The 20,090-nt window shown below is 37.8% G+C and overlaps 2 protein-coding genes across 5 annotated transcripts; both read right to left on the bottom strand.

Annotated features, from left to right (window-relative positions):
* Positions 1-940: 940 nt before the first annotated feature.
* LOC112201058 (probable pectate lyase 5) lies at positions 941-2,708 on the bottom strand. Its single transcript, XM_024342061.2, has 4 exons — positions 2,526-2,708; positions 1,683-2,420; positions 1,462-1,600; positions 941-1,379 (listed from the first exon to the last, which is right to left on the bottom strand). The coding sequence occupies exons 1-4, from the start codon at positions 2,633-2,635 to the stop codon at positions 1,158-1,160; spliced, it is 1,209 nt and encodes a 402-aa protein (XP_024197829.1). The 5' UTR covers positions 2,636-2,708; the 3' UTR covers positions 941-1,157.
* A 7,516-nt stretch (positions 2,709-10,224) lies between these two features.
* On the bottom strand, positions 10,225-14,320 carry LOC112196582 (ultraviolet-B receptor UVR8). Of its 4 annotated transcripts, none has more exons than XM_024336953.2 (7): positions 14,002-14,320; positions 13,168-13,214; positions 12,797-13,071; positions 12,347-12,696; positions 11,848-12,249; positions 11,128-11,512; positions 10,225-10,767 (listed from the first exon to the last, which is right to left on the bottom strand). In XM_024336953.2, the coding sequence occupies exons 3-7, from the start codon at positions 13,022-13,024 to the stop codon at positions 10,525-10,527; spliced, it is 1,608 nt and encodes a 535-aa protein (XP_024192721.1). In that variant the 5' UTR covers positions 13,025-13,071; positions 13,168-13,214; positions 14,002-14,320; the 3' UTR covers positions 10,225-10,524. The 4 variants fall into 4 exon arrangements, with proteins under 4 accessions (XP_024192721.1, XP_040373906.1, XP_040373905.1 ...); XM_040517972.1 differs by having other exon boundaries at positions 14,019-14,320; XM_040517971.1 differs by having other exon boundaries at positions 13,168-14,320.
* Positions 14,321-20,090: the final 5,770 nt, after the last annotated feature.

The raw sequence follows: 20,090 nt of genomic DNA, 5'->3' as shown, positions 1-20,090 counted from the left end.
GGTCGTCAGAGATGAACCCATCCTGCTAATAATTAATGTCAGTTCTTCAAATTGCATGGTGCTCCGAATATCTGATCAAATTGGGCATATGTGAAAACTTGAAACGTGATATGTTATCTTCATAGGAACTCGATGAAGCCTCTGCTAAACCAGAGATCCAATCTTCCCTTTGTTTGGTTGCTAATATTTATTTCAGCTACCAGTATCACCTTCAGAATTAAATTGTGTTACGGGTTGTTGGAATTAGAATGACGAAGTGCCATTCCTTTTTTCAAGTAATCTACTGTTGCTACTTTGTGGATGGCATGGTGCTAGCTTTAGTCCTCATGAGTGTTGGTGATAACATTTATGGCAATCTGGCGTTGTCTAAATCAGAAAATTAATTGCATGCACTTGGGTTGTTTGTGACGGTTGAATCGTTAAAATTATCCGGTCAATCGGATGATCCATGCCAATTATGTATCACTTTATTAAATGTCATATAATTTTAAAAATTAAACAAGTGAAGAGAACTCAAAATTTACGATTTCAATTCAATGTTAGGCCTATTTTTCTTTGATATTAGACATCTGGGCATCTCAATGGTTTATCAGATATATGAAAACCTACGCAAAGCTATAAGGTATATTTTTCAAGTCATAGTAACCACGGTTCCATATGTGATCACAATAATACATTATCTTAACAATATATCGGGTACATTAAATAATTTTTCGTTCGAATTAAATGGAGACAAGGAGATATGCTTTGATGTCCTTACAAGTTTGTCAAGTCTACATTTCCTGTTGAAAAATGTTCTTATTTAGGTCTGCAAAAGATGGACCTCCATAAATTAGAGCCAGCAAGCATTTATTTGCGCCCAACTTCATTCATTCATTCAAATCCCCAAGTCCCCTAACCAGTGCACCACCCCATGTGCTGGGAAAACTGAGACGGACAATTCAGACAGAGATAGTCATAGTTATATAACTTGTACTTTCACTTCATGTTTAATCATCAACACTTTGGTCTTGCTTCACAAAAATTACATACTTGGTTCAATGGTGAAACAAGCCAAGGTTGAGAACACCAAATTTAAAAAGTGAAAAAACTGATATACAACAACGCAATGGAAAATCCTATTAGCTACTAGTTGTAAATACAGCCCATTTTTGTAATCAGCAACGCGAGCCCTTCTTACATTTGAGTGAACCAGCACCAGCTGTGATTGAGCTCACTAGGGAAGATGGCCTTGCACCCAAACTCGAAGCCTTGGCGTAACTCGAAGAAGCTCCGGCACCAGACGCTGTGAAAAATGCACCATTCAGCAGTAAATCCCCTGAAGACCTCCAGTTCCATTTGCTCCACTCATTCTGTGGTGCTTCCTCATGTTTAGTCACCTGTAACAAAGAAAGTAACATACTACATCAGAACAAGTAAACAAGAAATCAAATTTACCGCTGTTGAGTTTCGAATTCTCACCTCTTTGTTAAATCTATCATTAGGTGCAAGAAACCTATTCCCTTGGCTGTTGATAGTTGGAGAAGCACTACCCCCAATTGCATACATTTCCCAATGCGTATAGTCATTGTTCACCACATGAAAATTTCCATGCCTGCACCTGCAATTTACCACTGAATTAGTACTCTAACCGGTCGAAAATTCACCTCAGTAAAACCCCAATTTTGACTGATTTTGACTACCTTGGCATCCTTTGAACAAGGCCTTCTCCAAAGTGATTGAACGCAATAGTGACCTGCATGTTCTTGTCCTGCGTGTAGGTGTCACTGTGACCCAACAACATGACCTTGTTATGGTGCGTCATGTAATTGTTGGAAATCGTAATAGCCGTAGAGCCATGAATCGCATCAATGAGACCATCACGGCAGTTCGAGAGAGAGCAATGATCCACCCAAACATGGCTTCCCCCGAAAATCGAAACCCCGTCTCCGTCAGACAAAGTCCTCCACCCATAATGGCTAGGAGAGTCTCTAACATAAGCATTCCCGCCTTGCTTGCAGTCGTGGATGTTCAAGCCGTGGATTATGATATTGGTGACGTATTGAATAGTAATGCAAGGCCCGCCGGCGATGTGTACATTGGCTCCTCGGCCGTCGATGGTCTTGAACGAGTTCATCATCAGCTCCTCTTTCAGCGTGATGGTCATGTCACCTTTGAAGATGATCCATAACGGCTCGTCTTGGATGACGGCGTAGCGGAGAGTCCCGGGTTTTGGGTTGACAGGGTGGTCACCGGCGTCGGTGACGACGTAGATTTTGCCGTCTCTGCCTCCAATGGCGTGCTTTCCGAACCCAATTGCGCAGTCGGCGAGTCTCTGCCGGTTCTGCTCCCATTTGGGGTCACACCTCCAGCAATCGTCGATGGGGTTTCCGCTTCCGCATGAAAGAAAACCCAAACTCCTTCGAGACGCATTAATGCTCCTGCAAATAACAAAGAATTATACATGATTGTTATTAGAAACTTGAGAATATATATTACAGAGTTTCGAGTAGTGAATCGTAGTGAGGCTAATAATGGTGCGATACCTGTGTACTTCTTGGATTACGGAATCGGGGTTTGGGACCGGGGAGGAGGAAATGAGAGATGGGATAAGGAGGAGAGAGAGGAGTGAGAGAAGAGAGAGTGGCATTGCCATGGTTCTTGTCTCTGCTGGTTGGAAAAGGCAGAGAGGGAACAGAGGAGTGTGGGTTTGTGAGGAAGTTGAGGGGAGGTGAAGTTGTATATATAGGGGAACAATGGGGGTTTAAGTGCTTCAATAATAAACAATATTAATGGTGATGGTCCAACAGGACTATGATTTCTCTGATACAAAAGAAAATGGGGGTTCATGATTTCTGAGTTGAGGGGTCCCAAGACAGTAGTTTGGCCGTTAAGTAATCTCTCTCTTCCCGGAGGAGATTTTGCAAGCCAATCTGTTGATCGGCTTTAAACTCATCCGAATGTTATTATTATTATTTTTTCCCTTATCAATCGACGTTAAAAGAGAAGGATTCAAACTCAGGACTTCGAACATGAGTACGAGGAGATTTAGTTGTTCGATGATTATATCATTCAGCATCATATATAAGATATGAAGATAAAATGTTCGAAAAATTGTCAACAAACATCACACAAATTAAGAGTAAAGTAGTGTATGAGATTCAAAATCTCATTCGGCGCACACAAAATTTATCACTCCGTCACTAAATGCTTATCGCCTCAGTCGTTAATCGTTAGAAAACATTGAACCCTCAACGTCTTAACACTGTTGCAACATCACTATATGATATATTTATGTTGCAAATTGCCAAGGAAACGAAACTAACAAAATGCATTATGAAAATCACTAATGTACACCGACACTTTCTCAATGAAAAAATTCTGTCGGTGAGTTTAGCTTAATGCACAGGGCAGAACATTTCCTTCTCTATCAGTCACATTCACACACAGGGTCAGGGAGGTCTCCTTTTGCATCTTCTTATGGAGGGTCTATTATCGTACACCTAAAATAGATGTGTTTGTGCCCTTTGTAGTTTGTAGCTAAAAACACCTCAATCACTCTGAAGTTTCTTGCTTGGTTTCTTCTGAGTTGCAACCTCCTAAGTTTTAACCTATTCGATGACATGATTTATTTACCTCATTGTGTTAGTTAATTCTCCGGTTTTTAACCCTTTGTGGCTTCGGATTGAATAGCTATTCTACTTGAAACTATTCCGATCCTTCCTTATGAATTTGATGTCCTCTGAACAAAGGAAAAAGAAAGAAAGAACCAACAAAAAATACCCTTTTCTTAGAACATAGAACAAAATTGCACAGAAAGAAGCACATGTGTGAGATCAATGACATGGAGCATGGTGTGTAAATGGTTTACCCAGTGTGGAAGGTCTTAGATAAACAATCATAAAGACTTATAGACTTTTGTGTGCCTTTGTTGCATGTGGCATACCTCACCCTACCCTTTATTCATTCACTCATTTTTTGCTACATTTTCTCAATCCTAATTATATGGTATAGAATTTATAGATTGTTTCCTAATATGAACCTTTTCATAACCTTTTCACACCCCACTAAATTAGTACAAGAAATGTAATTGAGAACCAAGTTCATTATCACTCCAACTAGGGATATGGTATAGAATTTACGGATTGTTTCCTAACATTTGCTTTTTCATAACCTAATATGGCCATTCTTCAACTTGGGACTATCATGTATTCTTCCTTTTTCTCTTCTATCCCCAGCTCACTTCCTCATTGCCCACATTACATTCACCTGCACTATTGTTGTGATAAGGAAAACCAAGTTCATTATCACTTCCATTGGTACTAACTCACTTTCCTAGATACCAACAACCTCCGTACCCATCACATCCTTAGTAAGGTCCAGTCCACTATTTTGTAAGAAAGAGACAATTTTGATTGTTTTATAAATCTCAATAAGATATATTCAGCATAGCATTAATTGTTTTAGTGAAGTTGTTTGAAAGTGTGAGGTTTAATACAATACGTATTGGGTGAGCACTAATAGAATTGCTACATATCTATACTAAAATTTTCTCACGCAACCTTTCACCCGAAATTACGTAGTCTATGATCAAGAGGAAAGGTAAACCCTAAATCCTCTTCTTTCTTTTTTTTTTTTTTTTTGGCAACATAAATAAAGAATTAAATGACCAGAAAAGAAAATTAATCTTTGGTTCGTGGGGGGATTAAGTGAGGGCGTTGGGTTCACATGGAGGGTCCGTACTATCCGTCCAATATGATGACGTGGCGACTTTTACGTTGAAAGTCACGTTCGCCCATGTGAGCTTTGCTCCCTTTACATTCTGCCTTCTGTGGGTCCCATCGAACATTAGGGTCAAATCTGAACCCTCTGTTATTTAATTCTACAACTACGAAGGGGACTTATTAGGGGAGTGAAGTGCTACGTACACAGTCCATTCATATGTGTGTCAGTGTGTGTGTGTGTTAGCCACACTCAGCCACGTGGCAGTTTTTCATTTGATAAAATTCTAAAGCAGCTCTCTCCTCATGTGCCTATTTTCTCTGCCCATTTTACCCTCTGTTTCTTAAATCAGGTCTTTTGGTTCTCTCTCTCTCATATGTTGACCATCTCATCTCTCCGTCGTTCTTCCTGAAGAACCCAGCTTATTTAGTTCTTATTGCACTTCAAAATTCAGGGAGAAAATACCAAAATAATTAAATACTCCGGGCAATCCAATTCAATTTCTACCTCCGAGAATTCCCACTAAAAAGCATAGCAGATCCAACGCAATTGCAGAAGGAGTTTTATGAACTCAATTTGGAATCGCATCCTAAACTTGAAGTGCGTGGTTAGATCCGGTAGGTTTTGGTTATAGGAAAGAAGGCTTGGTGATCGACGAACGATTTGGCATATTGGGCTCGGGTCAGCCTGACGGAGAGGACGCAGAGGGTAAAATAGGGAGAGAAACAATGCGCATAGGGAGAGAACATATAAAAAAAACTGCCACGTGGCTTAGTGTGTGGCTAACACGTACACATATGAAACCCTTCTCAGGCCCTTTTTGCTGGTAGTTGTTCACCTCCTAACTCAACTGCACCCAAAATTTTGGTTGTGTTCGTTTGCATGGTAAAAGTTCTCGGGGTCGATAACTTTCTTTTCACCTCCTTCATGAGAGTTAGAATAGTAGAACTAGAACCTCTCATCTGCTGATCTTCCCTATAAACTAATTAGAGACAACAGGATCATATCATGGGGACTTGTATGGATCACATCACTTCGTATGAGACAAAGAGGTTGAAGTCAGATGATTGTTTTGTTTGTTTGGTTGCTTGGTATTAGAGACAAGAAGGATCATATCATAGGGACTTGTCTGTAACCATTTTGCGTCTCTATTTTTTACTTTTTACCGCTATGTGAAATCCGCTTCTAAAATCTTGAATGTTTGAAATTTACTTTCGTTGAATCTATCGAAGGTGGTGTTGGTGTTACTCTATACGGTGAAGTTAATAAGAATATCTTCAATAATGCTCCTAATCAATTTCAAATGATCAACTATGATTACATAACACATGATGGAGATTAAAAAAAAAAAATTAGTAGAGTTAGTCATGAGTAAAATTGCTCTCACCATGATCAGTGATGAGTGAGCTGTGATGTGATAAGTACGTAGTGTCCTTCAGCTAAAGCACAGTGTCATTTGGCAGATGATGATGATGATGATGATAAATTCATAATGAGTATTTTGAACCTTGCTCATCGATCACAAAATTAGGACCCAGAAAACAAGCTTAATTTGCGGCCATCTATATGGGGCTCGTGATCTTCAATTGCTAGCTTCTAAACAAATTAATAGCAAAGCTTAATCCATTTGTCTCATTCTAGCTAGCTAGGTCTAATAATTCAAGCGGATAATTACTGGAGAAACAGTGAAAATTAACTTCATAGCATGAGGGAATTTAACTATTTATTTATTTATTTATTTTTGATCTGGTGGGTATACAACTGTGCATGAAGCATTTTCACACAGATTAGTGATCATCAAAGTTTTGTTATCATTCTTTCGGTACCTGCCTAGATCTGCTGAGATTGAGTCAACTATCTAGTCCGAAATTTCGCATCTTTGTGCTTCTTATTGTTGTTGGTGATGTCGGTCGATCCTCGGACCTGATGGGCATTACATATAAGGCAAAGGCGAAGAAGGGACCGGTTACGTACATTTTGGTGATGTGAAACAAGAATATGAACTACTATTGAACGTATTAATTCAAGTCACCAAAGAAATAATGAGTACTTACGTACGTATAATCAATGCATGCAAATAAAGTAGCTAGTATGAGTACTATTGTATATTTGTATATATATGGATCGGGGTCGATCTATGTAGTTGGATCTTATTATTATGACAATGAATTGGTTGGGGGTGTACGTAGTAGTATAGTTACGCGCGTACATGTGAGCATGTGAGTTACTGCAGTGAAGGAACATGTACGTGTCGGCAAGAGGAGGATCCGAAGATGGATTTGATTGTGTTCCCAATTCGATCAATAATGGAGGTATACAATAAATATCCAAAGATGGTAACACCGTCTACACAACTGCACCTCTATTTACAAAGTTTTAAACTTTGTCCTACTTCTGGGAAGGGTATACAGTTCGCTAGACTTTTTTTTTTTTTTTTTTTAAGTTAAATTTATTAAAAGATTAAGAGAAAATACAACAAAAAAGAGGGGACATCAACCAAAACCCCTTCCAGAGAGTCGAAATGAAAGCTGAGGAAAAAACTAAAAGAGAAAGCAAAACACGGCTATAGTAGGATGTATGTATGGGTGTCCATTGCAATTAGAACACCCACACATGCTAGCAGTAGCCATAAGAAACAAACCAGGAGATTGAAAAACTACACCAGCCACACAAGTACACCATATAATTAAGCAAATTACTGGTGACTATACAGTATACACCAATTAATCGCTAGACTATTGATCACAATGATATGGTACGCATGCAATCGTTTGAATGATCAAAATTGGTGGGACACAACTGCAAACCAGCTACATCTCTTGAGTCTATTCAAACTATGTGTACTTTTTATTGCAGTTTGTATCGGTATAATTATAAATTATGTAATGGTACACTTCTTCACACATAATATATTCGTTGTGAAGTAGATCGTTTTTGTTCACATGATTATATATATTCCAACAGTTTGCGCTTTGCAGGGTCCAAAATTTGGTGTTGAATCGCTCACATGCATGTTTTTTACTTTTTTTTTTTGTGCAAGCTAGGAATCTGTGATAGATGTTTAAATCGTGCAAGTACTCCTTAATTGATTACTAGTTATTGTTTCATTATTATTGAATCAAAACAAGTTAATACGCCCTTAAGACCAGGGCTCTTTGAGGACCAGGTCTGAGTCGAGGGTCAAACTCCATCACATGCATGCCCTTATTCTTTCACATTATGCCCTAATTTTAAGGAAAATCGACAGTATTTGAAATTAATTTCATTGATTTGATTAACAATATCTGATTATTGCTATAGCTAGTAGCTAGCTTAGGTTTCTTGTTGTATCTTCTCCCAAAAAAATAAAAGGTTTCTTGTGGTGGAGTTTGACCCTTATTCTTTCACATTATGCCCTAATTTTAAGGAAAATCGACAGTATTTGAAATTAATTTCATTGATTTGATTAACAATATCTGATTATTGCTATAGCTAGTAGCTAGCTTAGGTTTCTTGTTGTATCTTCTCCCAAAAAAATAAAAGGTTTCTTGTGGTACAGTCAAGGACACCAAGTCGTATACGATTTGTACGTAGAATTTGCAATTCGATCTGCATTCGTTCATCATAACCTACCTATGGAACAGATAAACAGAATTTTATAATAACCGCTAGAATAACTTAATGATTGGATCATGTGCTAGCTAATTAGTTGCATTATTGTTTGTTCCCACTGATAGAAACAACGTACGTGATCGAAGTTTTGGTTATTGATCAAGAGTGTTCAGTTGGATTGAGTTTGATGGATGGATTTGGATGTAGATCGATTTTTTTTACCTGAGATAGGGAGAGGAATTAGGGCTCAAGTTTCAGCTGTTAGTCCATGCATGTGGGCGGAAACAAGAAGAAATCACTAGGGATTTAGAGATGAATAATTTGTGGAAGAGGCATATCTGGGAATTTGTTGCCGGAGAGAGGGAAGTTTCGAAAAGATCAGCGATCTGGATAACTCATTAAATATATCTCAATTAGAACTGACCAATTTCGTTGAGTATGTAGAGTAATTAAGTGATCAATTTGATACTTACGGTACATTTTAAGAGTCCATGAGAGTCTACTAACATCTCTTTTTTTAATTGGGGCATTACTATCTCCACTTTATGCAACAAATCTGGTACCCACTATTCATTAAGAGCCCAAGAGGGCCCATATATATTTAAATGAAAAATTAAGGGTTTTGTCCATTTACCCTAATTTTAGGGTTATTTATCCCACTTATCCTATTAAATTTTTTTAATTCTCCCTTACTTATAAAGACTCTAATAAGGTTTTCCTTAATTCCCAATTAAGTTTTTTTTTTTTAAAAGACTATTTTACCCTTACCCCTTTGTTACACACATAGAGAGAGAGAGAGAAGCCATATGAGACTTTGTCAGAGTCCGGTCACAGGCAGCCGGATTCCAGCCAACGATCGCTGGATTCCGGTAATCAGCCACCAGCCACCAGCCACCAACTTCTCTGAAAACTTCGCTGGAGGTCCCCAAAGATGTTTTCGGAGATCTCATAGGTCACCGGAAAGGTTAATTGCCCCAAATAGACCTTTATTGCCCCTTAATAAACTTCTATTACCTGCTAATAGACCTTTATTGAGGGGCAATAGAGGTTTATGAAACCTCGTAGGAATTCCCCAAAGAGGTTGTCGGATATCTCATATGCGCAATAAACATTTATTGCCCCCCAAATCCCCAATAGACCTTTCAGTTGCCGAAATGGGAACTAATCTCACTAAATTAGACAAGAGAACTTCTATTCATACCTCCTAAATTAGTATTTGGACCTCCCCTTCTAATATTTACACAAAACTTCCAATCTTGCCATTTCTTGTATCCACATAATTTTTTCCAATACAAATCTACTAGTAATATCTTTTTTTTCATCACTTAAAACTCAGTTCATAGCCATGACTTAACACCATTCACCTTGTAAGCTTGGATCCAGAACAGAGTGTCCCCTGCCCCGGCGACTTAGTGCCAATGAGATCCGGTGCGGCATTGACACCAGCGTGAACAAGGACGAGAGAGGTTGTAATTTTTTAACTGGGTGGAGGGTAAAATGGTCATTTGCTGTTAAATTATGTATGTGGAAACAAAAATCTATTACTGGGAAAGTGAGATAATTTTTACTTATTTTAGTGCTTTGAGTTAAGGACCAAAAAACTATATATACGAGTTGACCAACAATTCATTTCTTTACTTGGGGTTGGTAACTTGGTATATTACCATCTCCACTAATCATGCATCAATATCACTTGAGATGGTAGGAGTGGATCCACCCATGGAACTCGGTTACCAAAAAGGAATACCTCTGCCAGCGACTTAGCAGTTAGAATTAGAAATAGTCCTTTTGTTCTTTTTGTTGAATATATTTCTATCTCTACTAATTATGCGACCAATTTGATTCCTACAGTTCGTTAAGAGACTTACGCGAACACTGATCTTCAAAGAGATCAAAGAGAGGGAAACTATGCAAGGATTCAATATCTCCATGTTTAGCAGATATATGAATCAAATTGAGATAAATATGAAGTGAACATTGACAAATGTACTAGCTATCAACAACTTGAAGCCTAAGGCAAGCCAAATTTTAAAATATCAACAACCAATGTATTTGTTTAGGCCCCTATGTACCTAGCTTGAACCTTCACAAATCCTTTGTTTCTTCTATGTACAAGAATTGACATGGAAATCTAAACATCAAATGCAATCAGTCATGATGAAGATAAATTAGAGGATAAATAAGGCATGATGGTGAGGTAGGGAAATGGATTTGAGTATTGAAATTGATGAACTATCTGAGATCAATATCAACCAGCTCTGGATTTCCCCTTTCAGTCTGATTAGCAACGAGCTCAATTCCTAGTTGACCTTTGTCCCCTGCCCCAAATGCATATAGTTTCCCCGATTCAGTGAGTGCGAAAGTGTGAGCGTTCCAGTATATTGAATTGGTGAGACTGATCTGTACAACCCGCTCGTTTACTTGCTTGAGTGATGACACAAGCTCTGGAGCCAATACATTTGCATGCCTATTTCCCTGTAAAATACACAACATAAAAGACGATTCAGCGACTTTAACATGCCATTCCTGGACCATCTGTGTAGTGCATGATCATTATTAATCTGGTTAAAAAAAAAAAAAAATTGGTAGTAACTCTGCCAATAGGCAGAACAATTCTTGATAGAAGTGGAAAGCATCAAATTTCTTCTAGCATGGTGTATACGTTTTAAGATGAGAGTGAAGGATTTCAATACCATTTGGAACAAGTGATTCAAAAATAGATTCTGGAATCATTAACTATGTTCACATTTCATTGAACATGTTGACTTTCTGCAATGTAGTTAAGGAGGCAGAACTAGAGTATATAAATGAAATAAAAGCAGTAATAAGCAAGACCTGTCCATCGGCAGCAGAATTGTGTCCAAGACTAGCTGATTCTCCACAGCCAAATGAGTACACATCACCATCTTCGGAAACCACAAAGGTTGTGTAATCTCCTGTAGCTACATGCACAGCTTTCACATTGCTCAATGCTTCCACAACCTTAGGAGCTGATTCACACTCTTCATTCCCATGACCCAAGCACCCGTAACGACCCCAACCCCACGTGCAGACCCGTCCATCCTGGCCAACCACAGCAGCATGCCAGGCACCAGCCGCAACCACCATGGGCTGAAGGTTCAAAAGCTGAAACTGTTCAATCAGTCGGGGGTGCTTCTCATCAGTTCTTGAACCATGTCCAAGCTTGCCACCCAAGCCACAGCCAACAGAGTAAACAGACCTGAAATGGTTATCATATGACTGAGTAATTATAATTTTGTATACAGTAAGAAAAGCTTGAAATTTGGGGTTTAAGGAACAAACATAAAGATGTTGGCAAGAAGTCCTCCGGAATGCATTAAAAAAGTACAATGAAAAGGAGATATATGCTGTGGCCTAAAAATAACTTGGCTAGCATGACAGTCCAATTTTTCATCCTACCCATTCACAAAAATCGTGAACAAGATTATGGAACAAGTAGTTTCTTGGTGTCAAAAAACAAGTTCTTTTTCTATTACTTTTTTTATTTTTTATTTTTTGAGGCCACGGAGGCAAAGAGATGAAGAAAATGCTTACATTCCATTAGGCTGACAAGCCAGAGCAAGAAGGTAGCAGTATCCAGCTGCAATTTGCACCACAGGTACATTCTCAAGTGCTCCCAACAAAGGATGGGGCTCAACATCATTCGGTTCAGTTTGGTGACCAAGTTTGCCATCACTTCCCCAAGAAAATGTATATACCCTGCCTTCCCTTGACAACACAGCTGTGAAGAAGTTTCCAATTGCAGCTTGCACCACAAATATATCTTTCAAGGACTCAACCAATTGTGGAGTGGTAACCAGCTTTGATCCTTGGACCCCATATTCAGTTTCACCAAAAGAGTCCTTCCCAAAGGCATAAACCTTCCCAGCATCACTGATCAGCATTGTCCTCCCCGCCCCAGCAGCTGCATGAATAATTCGAATGCCTTGCAGAGATCTGCAACATAATGGAGGTCCATTAAGTCAACAATTTCTCTTTCCTGTTTCTCGCAATTTACACAATGGTGTCTAAGCAGTGGTCAAAAATTGGCAACCTGATTGGCCGAGGCCGCCATTCCTCGTCAGTGGTGCCATGTCCAAGCTGTCCCGAGCTGTTAGAACCAAATGAGTAGACAGTTCCTTTTGAAGTCACAGCAATGCTGTGACCAGGTCCAGCAATTGCCTGCGATTTCTCTCTTCTGAAACACGCCTCTCCAGCCAAAAGAAACCTCAGGACCAGTTTCCATGAACCGCCACATCTTTGCTTCAATTCTTGACGCTGTTCGGTTGTCATTGGCTTAAATATAGCTCTCTTTTGGCACATGTCCAGAGCAGCAAGCTCAGATATGCACAAGTCAAAGTCAGGAGCAAAGTTTGCAGGCTGCCTGAAAAAGGAACATGTTCCCTGCAAACACACACATCCAAAATCAAACCGGCAGCATCATCAAATCTAAGACTTAAAAGCATCCCGACGAAATCAAAACATAGAGCAACAGATCACTTGCCTCTAACTTTGCAAGGTCTTGAGGGTCCAAATTGCAAGCAGTAAGGACATGAAGGACAATTGAGGGGTTGGCAGCTAAAGGGAACTCTCCAGGGGTTGAGGAGGTCCCAAAGCAATGGCGTTGCCGCCTTTCAAATGTTGGTACAGGAGTGGCAACAATGGTGGTAATTGGCTGGTCAGGAATGTTATGGTATTGTATAGTTGGGGTTCCGCTCGCTGTAGCATCCATTGGCACTGCCTAAATTCGCAGTGGCCAAGCTTGGCAAAGAAGAATTTCTAATATTTTGGAAATTCAAAATATCCAGCATTAGCATCTAATGTCTTAGAAATTCATAATGTTCTTGCTAATTTTATCTATGCAGCAGTATCTACCTTCAAAAATATGTTATTGATCAACAAACTTCATGTCTAGCTCAAACCTACAAATAGAAAGCATACCTATAAAAAGAACTGTTTATATGACAGCAAGTACAACAACAAATAATGCAACAAGTTATGTCCATTCAACATGTCATTGGGAATAGTGTCAGAGAAACAAAAAGGCGTGAACTGGGACTTGAGCATTCAAAGAATTTCAGATCAAAACACCAAACATCACAAAACTTGCCCCGGAAGAAACTCAGTAACGGATCATCCGATCATAGTTCAACCAAACCAAAGCAAATCAGAAAAATTTTCAGAGCCTCCAATTGAATAGGGGCAAAACAAAGAAACCCAAAACCTTTAAACAGTTTGGTAACTTGATGTACACTAAAAGACGGTGACTTTGAGGAGAAGAATACGAGTCTTCCGGAATTGGATATTCCCACCCAACGCCAAAAGACACCCGAAAGAATTTTGACATCAAAATAGAGAACTTGATCCATGTAAACTCATTGTAACTCAAACGGGTCGGAATAACCCGATCAAAACGATCCAAGTAATCAAATTGAGCCTCCATGATTGAATACCAAAAACAGAGGTTGCACTCATAAAGCAAAGTTTTGCAAGGAATTGACCAAAAAGATCAAAACTTTTGCAATACCCAGATCAGAAAATCATAGGAGAAATCCAAAACCAAACAGAATACTTGATCAGATAACCAATTAAGCCAAAAAAGAGAGAATCCACAGAGAACAGAACACAATCACATGCTTAAGAAACTTGTTCAATTCTACATTATGATCGCAACAGATCAAGACCCAACAACTCAGAGATGAAGATTACATATCAGAGAAACCCACGATTGCACAAAACCCATCTGCATCCGTCAATAATTGCAAAGAATTCAACGTTTTTCTTAGACCAAAAAAATAACCACCCAAACTTGGATCAAATTATGGAGCAGAACAAGTGGGTTTTTGATCAAAAGGCTGCTGTGTTATCCTGTATAGAGTGGTATGAGGATTCTGTCAAGGATTTAGAGAGAAGAAGAGGTAGGGAGAATTTTTGGTTTGTGTTTGAGAGAGAGAGTGGATGATGAATATGAATAGTTGAGCTTTTTTATTTTCTCTTCTTTTCTCTTTTTCTAACGGGGATTGAGAGAGTTTTATTTCCTAAAGATGAGGTGGTATCTTCTAGCTTGGGTGGTGATCAAGCTTTTACTTTACTATATTTTTCTACTATGCCCATTCCTACACGTAAGCTTCCTCTTGACTATATGGTAACTCCATAACCGATTTCATCACATCCTATGGTTTTACGGAAACTGAGGTGAAAATTATATGGGACAGATTGAGATTGAGGATTACATAAACTTGGAGTCTTCCTTTCAAACAATTTTATTCGTTCGAGTGCAATTGATTTCAAAGGTCTAATTGGTTGCTTCGTTGGTGGATGGTGACAACTTGAGCTCTTTCTCTTCTTCTTGTTTGAGACGTTTTGGAATCAAATTAGTAGGGTGTTGTGTTTCCACCAAAGCCAAAGTAATAATTTAGTGGTAATTTTGTTAGAGATGTGGTTAATAATATGACATTATTTGCTTGGTAGTAGTATTAGTATCGACATTGCAGTAGCACATTTTCAGCTATATGTCAAAAATATGGGTGTCTTAAAGAATTTTGACTTGGCTGAATGAGTGAGAGTCATTTCTGAGTTCAACATATGAATCATACTTTAGTAGCTGAAAACTTTAAATTGTCTTAAGTAATATTTATTTTAGAAATTTATTTGTTCAAAGCTCTCATCATTATAAAGGTTCTGCATACATTGTTAAGCTTGAAAGTTCAGAATTTTTCAAGAATATCATTTATAAGAGATTAAGGATAAATTTCATGCATATGTGAGTGACCGCTGAATAGTATGACATTTTTCACACATGTATAGAGAATTTATGATAATAGATGGATGTCAGTGTTATAATGAAGTTCACATATATAGATAATCTATAAGTGACAAATTCTTTTTTGTCTCTAATATCATCATTATTATTTGTTGATTACTTTTCAATTTTTGTTTTGTTTTTTATTTATTTTTATTTTTGATATAACTTAACATGGTCATTTGTCTCAAAACACACGTATCAAATAGTTATGTGTTAGTATGTGATACGCTATCAGTCCACATTAAGTAAGATGATATTATTAAATGTAGTGATCAATATTGCAAATAATATGTAACATTGGGGAAAGCACCATGATGTTAAATACTTTAGACTGCTCAAGTATTCCGCATTTGCACGTTTTAGTAGCTTTGTTTGCCGTCTTGTTTTCCAATTTCTCCTGCTGGCTGTAGTGTTTCGTTCCATTTACGTATTGGAACCGAAGTGTAAATTGGAACTTATATCGGCTTTTGGACATTATAGACGAGTTGATGATTTTATATTTGCTTATGTTATGTGTTATATTATACACTTTATATAAGAAAGTCAATTATGTTTAAAAAATTAGAATTTGGGAATGTCGACATAATGATTTGTTTGCTCAATGGTCCCAATGCTAGTATCATGCGATATCAATTTCATAACAAGCTAAATTTCTACACTCAATTCAAAAAAAAAAATTTCTACACTCGACACATTTTGTATTTGTGGCTTAAATAGACATTAATTTTTATTTCAATTGTATTTGAAGTGATTGATTTAAAAAAAAAAAAAAAAAAGATTATCAAACATATTAATTTTGCTTGACACATCTTTGTATTTGTGGCTTAAGTAGACGTTGATTTTTATTTCAATTGTATTTGAAGTGATTGAATTTTTTTTTTTTTTCTAAAAGAGAATAAAAAGATTTCACTCATACCTCCATGGTGACTCGAATTCATGATATTGATCTTAGGTAGTGGGTATTTGAAGTGATTGAATTTCTAACTTATCTTAATATTAACAAACTTTTAAATATTTGGGTTAGCTCAAGTGGTGATTGAGTTAAACCTTTTTAGACATAACAACTTCACACTTTCCTTAACTAATGACACCCTAAAAAGCTCTAGTTATTGAGTATTGAGTCAAAAAAATATCAAAAGAATGAAGATTGAAAGGTTCCAATAATTTGCCTGAATTTGTTGCATCAAATATCCTTATCATCAAAATTGCATGAATCCTTTCCATTAAGGACTAGAAGCTGCAGGTATCAACCCTGCATATATAAATCCAAAATGCAAATTGTTGAACTTGAAACCTATTATTTTATTAAATCATTAATACAAATAAAACTCTACATCAGGTAAATTTGATTATAATGGGGCTGCTAATAACAACTGCAAATGAGGAAAAAAGTCGATCTTAGGTAGATGAACTTTGAAGAACGACCCAATTGATGTTCATTCTCACCAAGATATATCCGGGCTCTTTATTATGAAGAATACTCAAGTTACAAGCAAACTCCGTGAAAGAAAATTTCCAGAGCTGTGATTTGGGAGTTAAAGTTTTCTCCTTTTTTCAAAACAAAACCTCGATTGATCATCATCATCTGAAAGCACTGGGGTGGATATGTGTCAATGAATGAAGAAGGTGCATGTTAAAGGGGGACACACACACCACATGCAACTCAATTAGCTGTCAAAAGTTGGAAGGAAAGAAACATAGGCTTCCATTATGAAAGACACAACCTTCTTCAACACTCTTCTGGCACAAAAGAAAGGCATTATAGATTATAACCCAATTTCACCTGCATGCAAACAGTTGGAGAGTAAACCCAAAAAAGGTAAAAATGATGGTTTTTCCTATGATTTGGATCTCCATTAAGTGAGGTTGTGATTATTTACTTTCTAAAACAAGATCACATTTCCAATTAAGTACGTAATCCATTCTTTATGGCTAATCTGTCTCAAATTAGCCCCCAAAAAGACGTGTAGGCTATGGTAGCTGTCCATTTCAAGGTGAATTTATTCGTGAATTCAAACTGTCCAATGTATCATTGAAATCAGGGTCCGCACACTACACATATATAGGTCGATTTAGTAGCCGCGTACCCACGTATGCTCTTTACCATTATATGAGTCTTTAGCATTTTGGGTTTACCCCAGTTTGTTTGTTTTGAATCTCAAAATCTTAAAGTTGGCTGTATTAATCTTAAATTTTTGTTTGACTAATTTTTTTTTTTCAAATAACTTCTTAGCTAATTCGTGAATACTCTATGTTGTATAATGTATATGTAGTAATAATAGACTTACTCAGAAAAGAAGTATAGAGTAACAATGATAACAAAGTGATTTTTTAATATTTTTTTGGGAAAAAAATGCAAACAGTACCCGACTTTTGGCCCATTAGTAACTTTAGTACCTGACAAAAAAAAAATATTACTTTGGTACCTGAAGTTCAGACCCCGACCCAACATTAGTACCTAGAACACTGTTGGCCGTTACGGCGTTAGTCAAGTGGCAAACTTTGAAGGGTATTCTCGTCTCTTCACTCAATCTCTTCTTCTTCCTCTTGCTTTCTTCGTCTTCTTCTTCCTCCCAACTTTCCCTGTGTCTCTCAATCTCTTCTTCTTCCTCAAGCTCAGATTTCCAATCCATAGGTGGCAAACTCTCATCTACAACGGGTACATAGCTAGAATATTTCCCTGCTTCTCCTTCCTCGGCGAGTACATAACCGCTCGAATCCCGAGAGTTTTTGAATATCGAAACCCAAAGTACAAGTATGGGATATTACCAAGAAAATGGGGATCGAATAGAAGGAACATACATTATAGTCTAGCTGGTCTTCAGGCTCTTGTTATTCTCACACCGAACCCAACTATGCTCTGGTAATCAAATGGGTCTAAATGGAAAATCTTCAGGCTCTTGTTATTCTCACACGAAACCGAACCCAACTTGGCATGGATATGAAGAAGACGTGCGAACTCCCCTCTCTCTTTCTCTCGCTTTAACCCCTAATCCTCTCTCCATATTCCCCACCCCCCACGTCATCTTCACCGCCATGAGAAGAAGACGAAAATGAACCAAACCTCAGACTTTCTTCTCTGCCAATCTTCCAGATTCCCTCTAATATATTTGTTCAACCCAGAAAAGGAAAAAAAAAAAAACTCAGAAATGTGTTGTGTGGGCAAAGCAACAAAGATCTTCATCTTCGTGGTGACAGTGCTTGTGGTTGTTGGCCTCGTCTTAGGTTCGAGATTCTCCGCCATGGCTTCCACCATCAAACAACAAATCTGAATTCTTCACTGCAGCTCTTAACCCCAAAACAGAAAAGACCAAAATCAAATTCAGGCAACAGAGACAACCTAACCAAAATTTTAACCACAAACACAAAACCCAATTGGGAAAACTCCCAACCCAACCACAGTAATCCTCTTCGGGTTCAAAATAGCAAGAAAAGTCTTCTTCTTCCTCCTCAACCCAACCACAATAATCCTCTTCGGGTTCAAAACTCCCAACCCAACCTCAAATTCATCATATGTTTCTGGCAAAGAACTGCGAATTGCAATGGGAGAAAGATTGGGTCTTGAAGAAAGCTCTAAGAAATCAAAAGATGAAGAAGAAATCAGAAGCTCAGATCGGAAAAGAAAGCATCAGCCTCTCTTCCGATTTCAAACCCATAATCTCCGCCCCCCCGGTTGTCGCACCCTTCATCTTTCCCTTCTTCCGCTGCGTCAACCGCCTCTGCCTCTTCTTCTTACTCCTCCCTCTTCCCTTCTTCTACTTCGACGTCTCTTACCCAAGTCTAACAGGTGAAGAGACAATTCTGTCGTGAACCACATAGTGGAGGAAAAAAAAAAAACAAATAACATTAGAGACTCAAATTACCCATTTACCCTTCAACAGTGTTCTAGGTACTAATGTTGGGTCGGGGTCCGAACTTCAGGTACCAAAGTGATATTTTTTTTTTGTCAGGTACTAAAGTTACTAATGGGCCAAAGGTCGGGTACTGTTTGCATTTTTTTCCCTATTTTTTTTTGCTATGTTATCTATAAAGGTTACATACATTTAAATTTATAAGCAGTTAGTTGATTGTGGATCATGAACTATTAGTAGAGTCCCCGATCGACTTACTAAAAAGTTTGGTCTTAAGAGAAAACCAAATGATTTCCTAAACAACCAGTGATGTATATATAGGAGGTATGATCTTCAAGTCTTCAACATTGCTTCTTAAGTTCTTAACCCTTAGCTAATTAAGCAAATTGCAGCAAATGACCAGTTAAGACGCACACATCCGTACGTAGGTGCGTGTTTAAACTTTACAATTTGGTAGGAAGTCTGAACTAATCATGGATTCTTATGCTTATGAATCTTGTTTTGGAAACATTATTCAAACAAAATAATGATGCAAGTATGCGGTCAGCTTCACAATCCATTAACATAATGATTATTCATTCCAATTATGGCATTGATCAGCAATTAAACAACTAATTAACGACCGCAATTGTGAAACAGACAGCATGCACCATCCATCTGTCTTATTTATCATAACTAATTATTTTGTGTTAGTTAAGCTAGGGATATATGTTACGATTAATCTAAGTCGAGAGTTTCATTCTGACCTCTCCAAAGTAACCAATTAAGTTCGTACGTTAGAGAAGTTCATATGCAGCATCGATTTGGAACATTGAAGAGACTGAGAGAGATGATCAGTTGGCATGCTACTGATCGAAGCTTAATTTCGAAACAAGTTAACTAAGACTCAAGAGAAAGATGATAATTAAGAACTTTGTTAAATGATTAAAAGGCTTAATGGCATGAAGAGACCAAATGAAAATGCGTGCCATGCACTTGTTCTGCATGTGTGTGACAGCTCCATTTGTCTTGCTCATCGTTTGATAATTGCGGACAAAGGAACTTATTGTCTTCGATCTCAATTAGTTACAAGCCATGATATCATGACATTATTATTTTGACATAATCGTACTATCCCTTAAATCTTGTAATTCCTTAAGCAA

Source organism: Rosa chinensis, chromosome 4 (assembly GCF_002994745.2).
Source record: "Rosa chinensis cultivar Old Blush chromosome 4, RchiOBHm-V2, whole genome shotgun sequence".
NCBI lineage: Eukaryota > Viridiplantae > Streptophyta > Magnoliopsida > Rosales > Rosaceae > Rosa > Rosa chinensis.
Note: the sequence above shows the minus strand (reverse complement) of the source record. Positions and strands in the feature narration are given on the sequence as shown.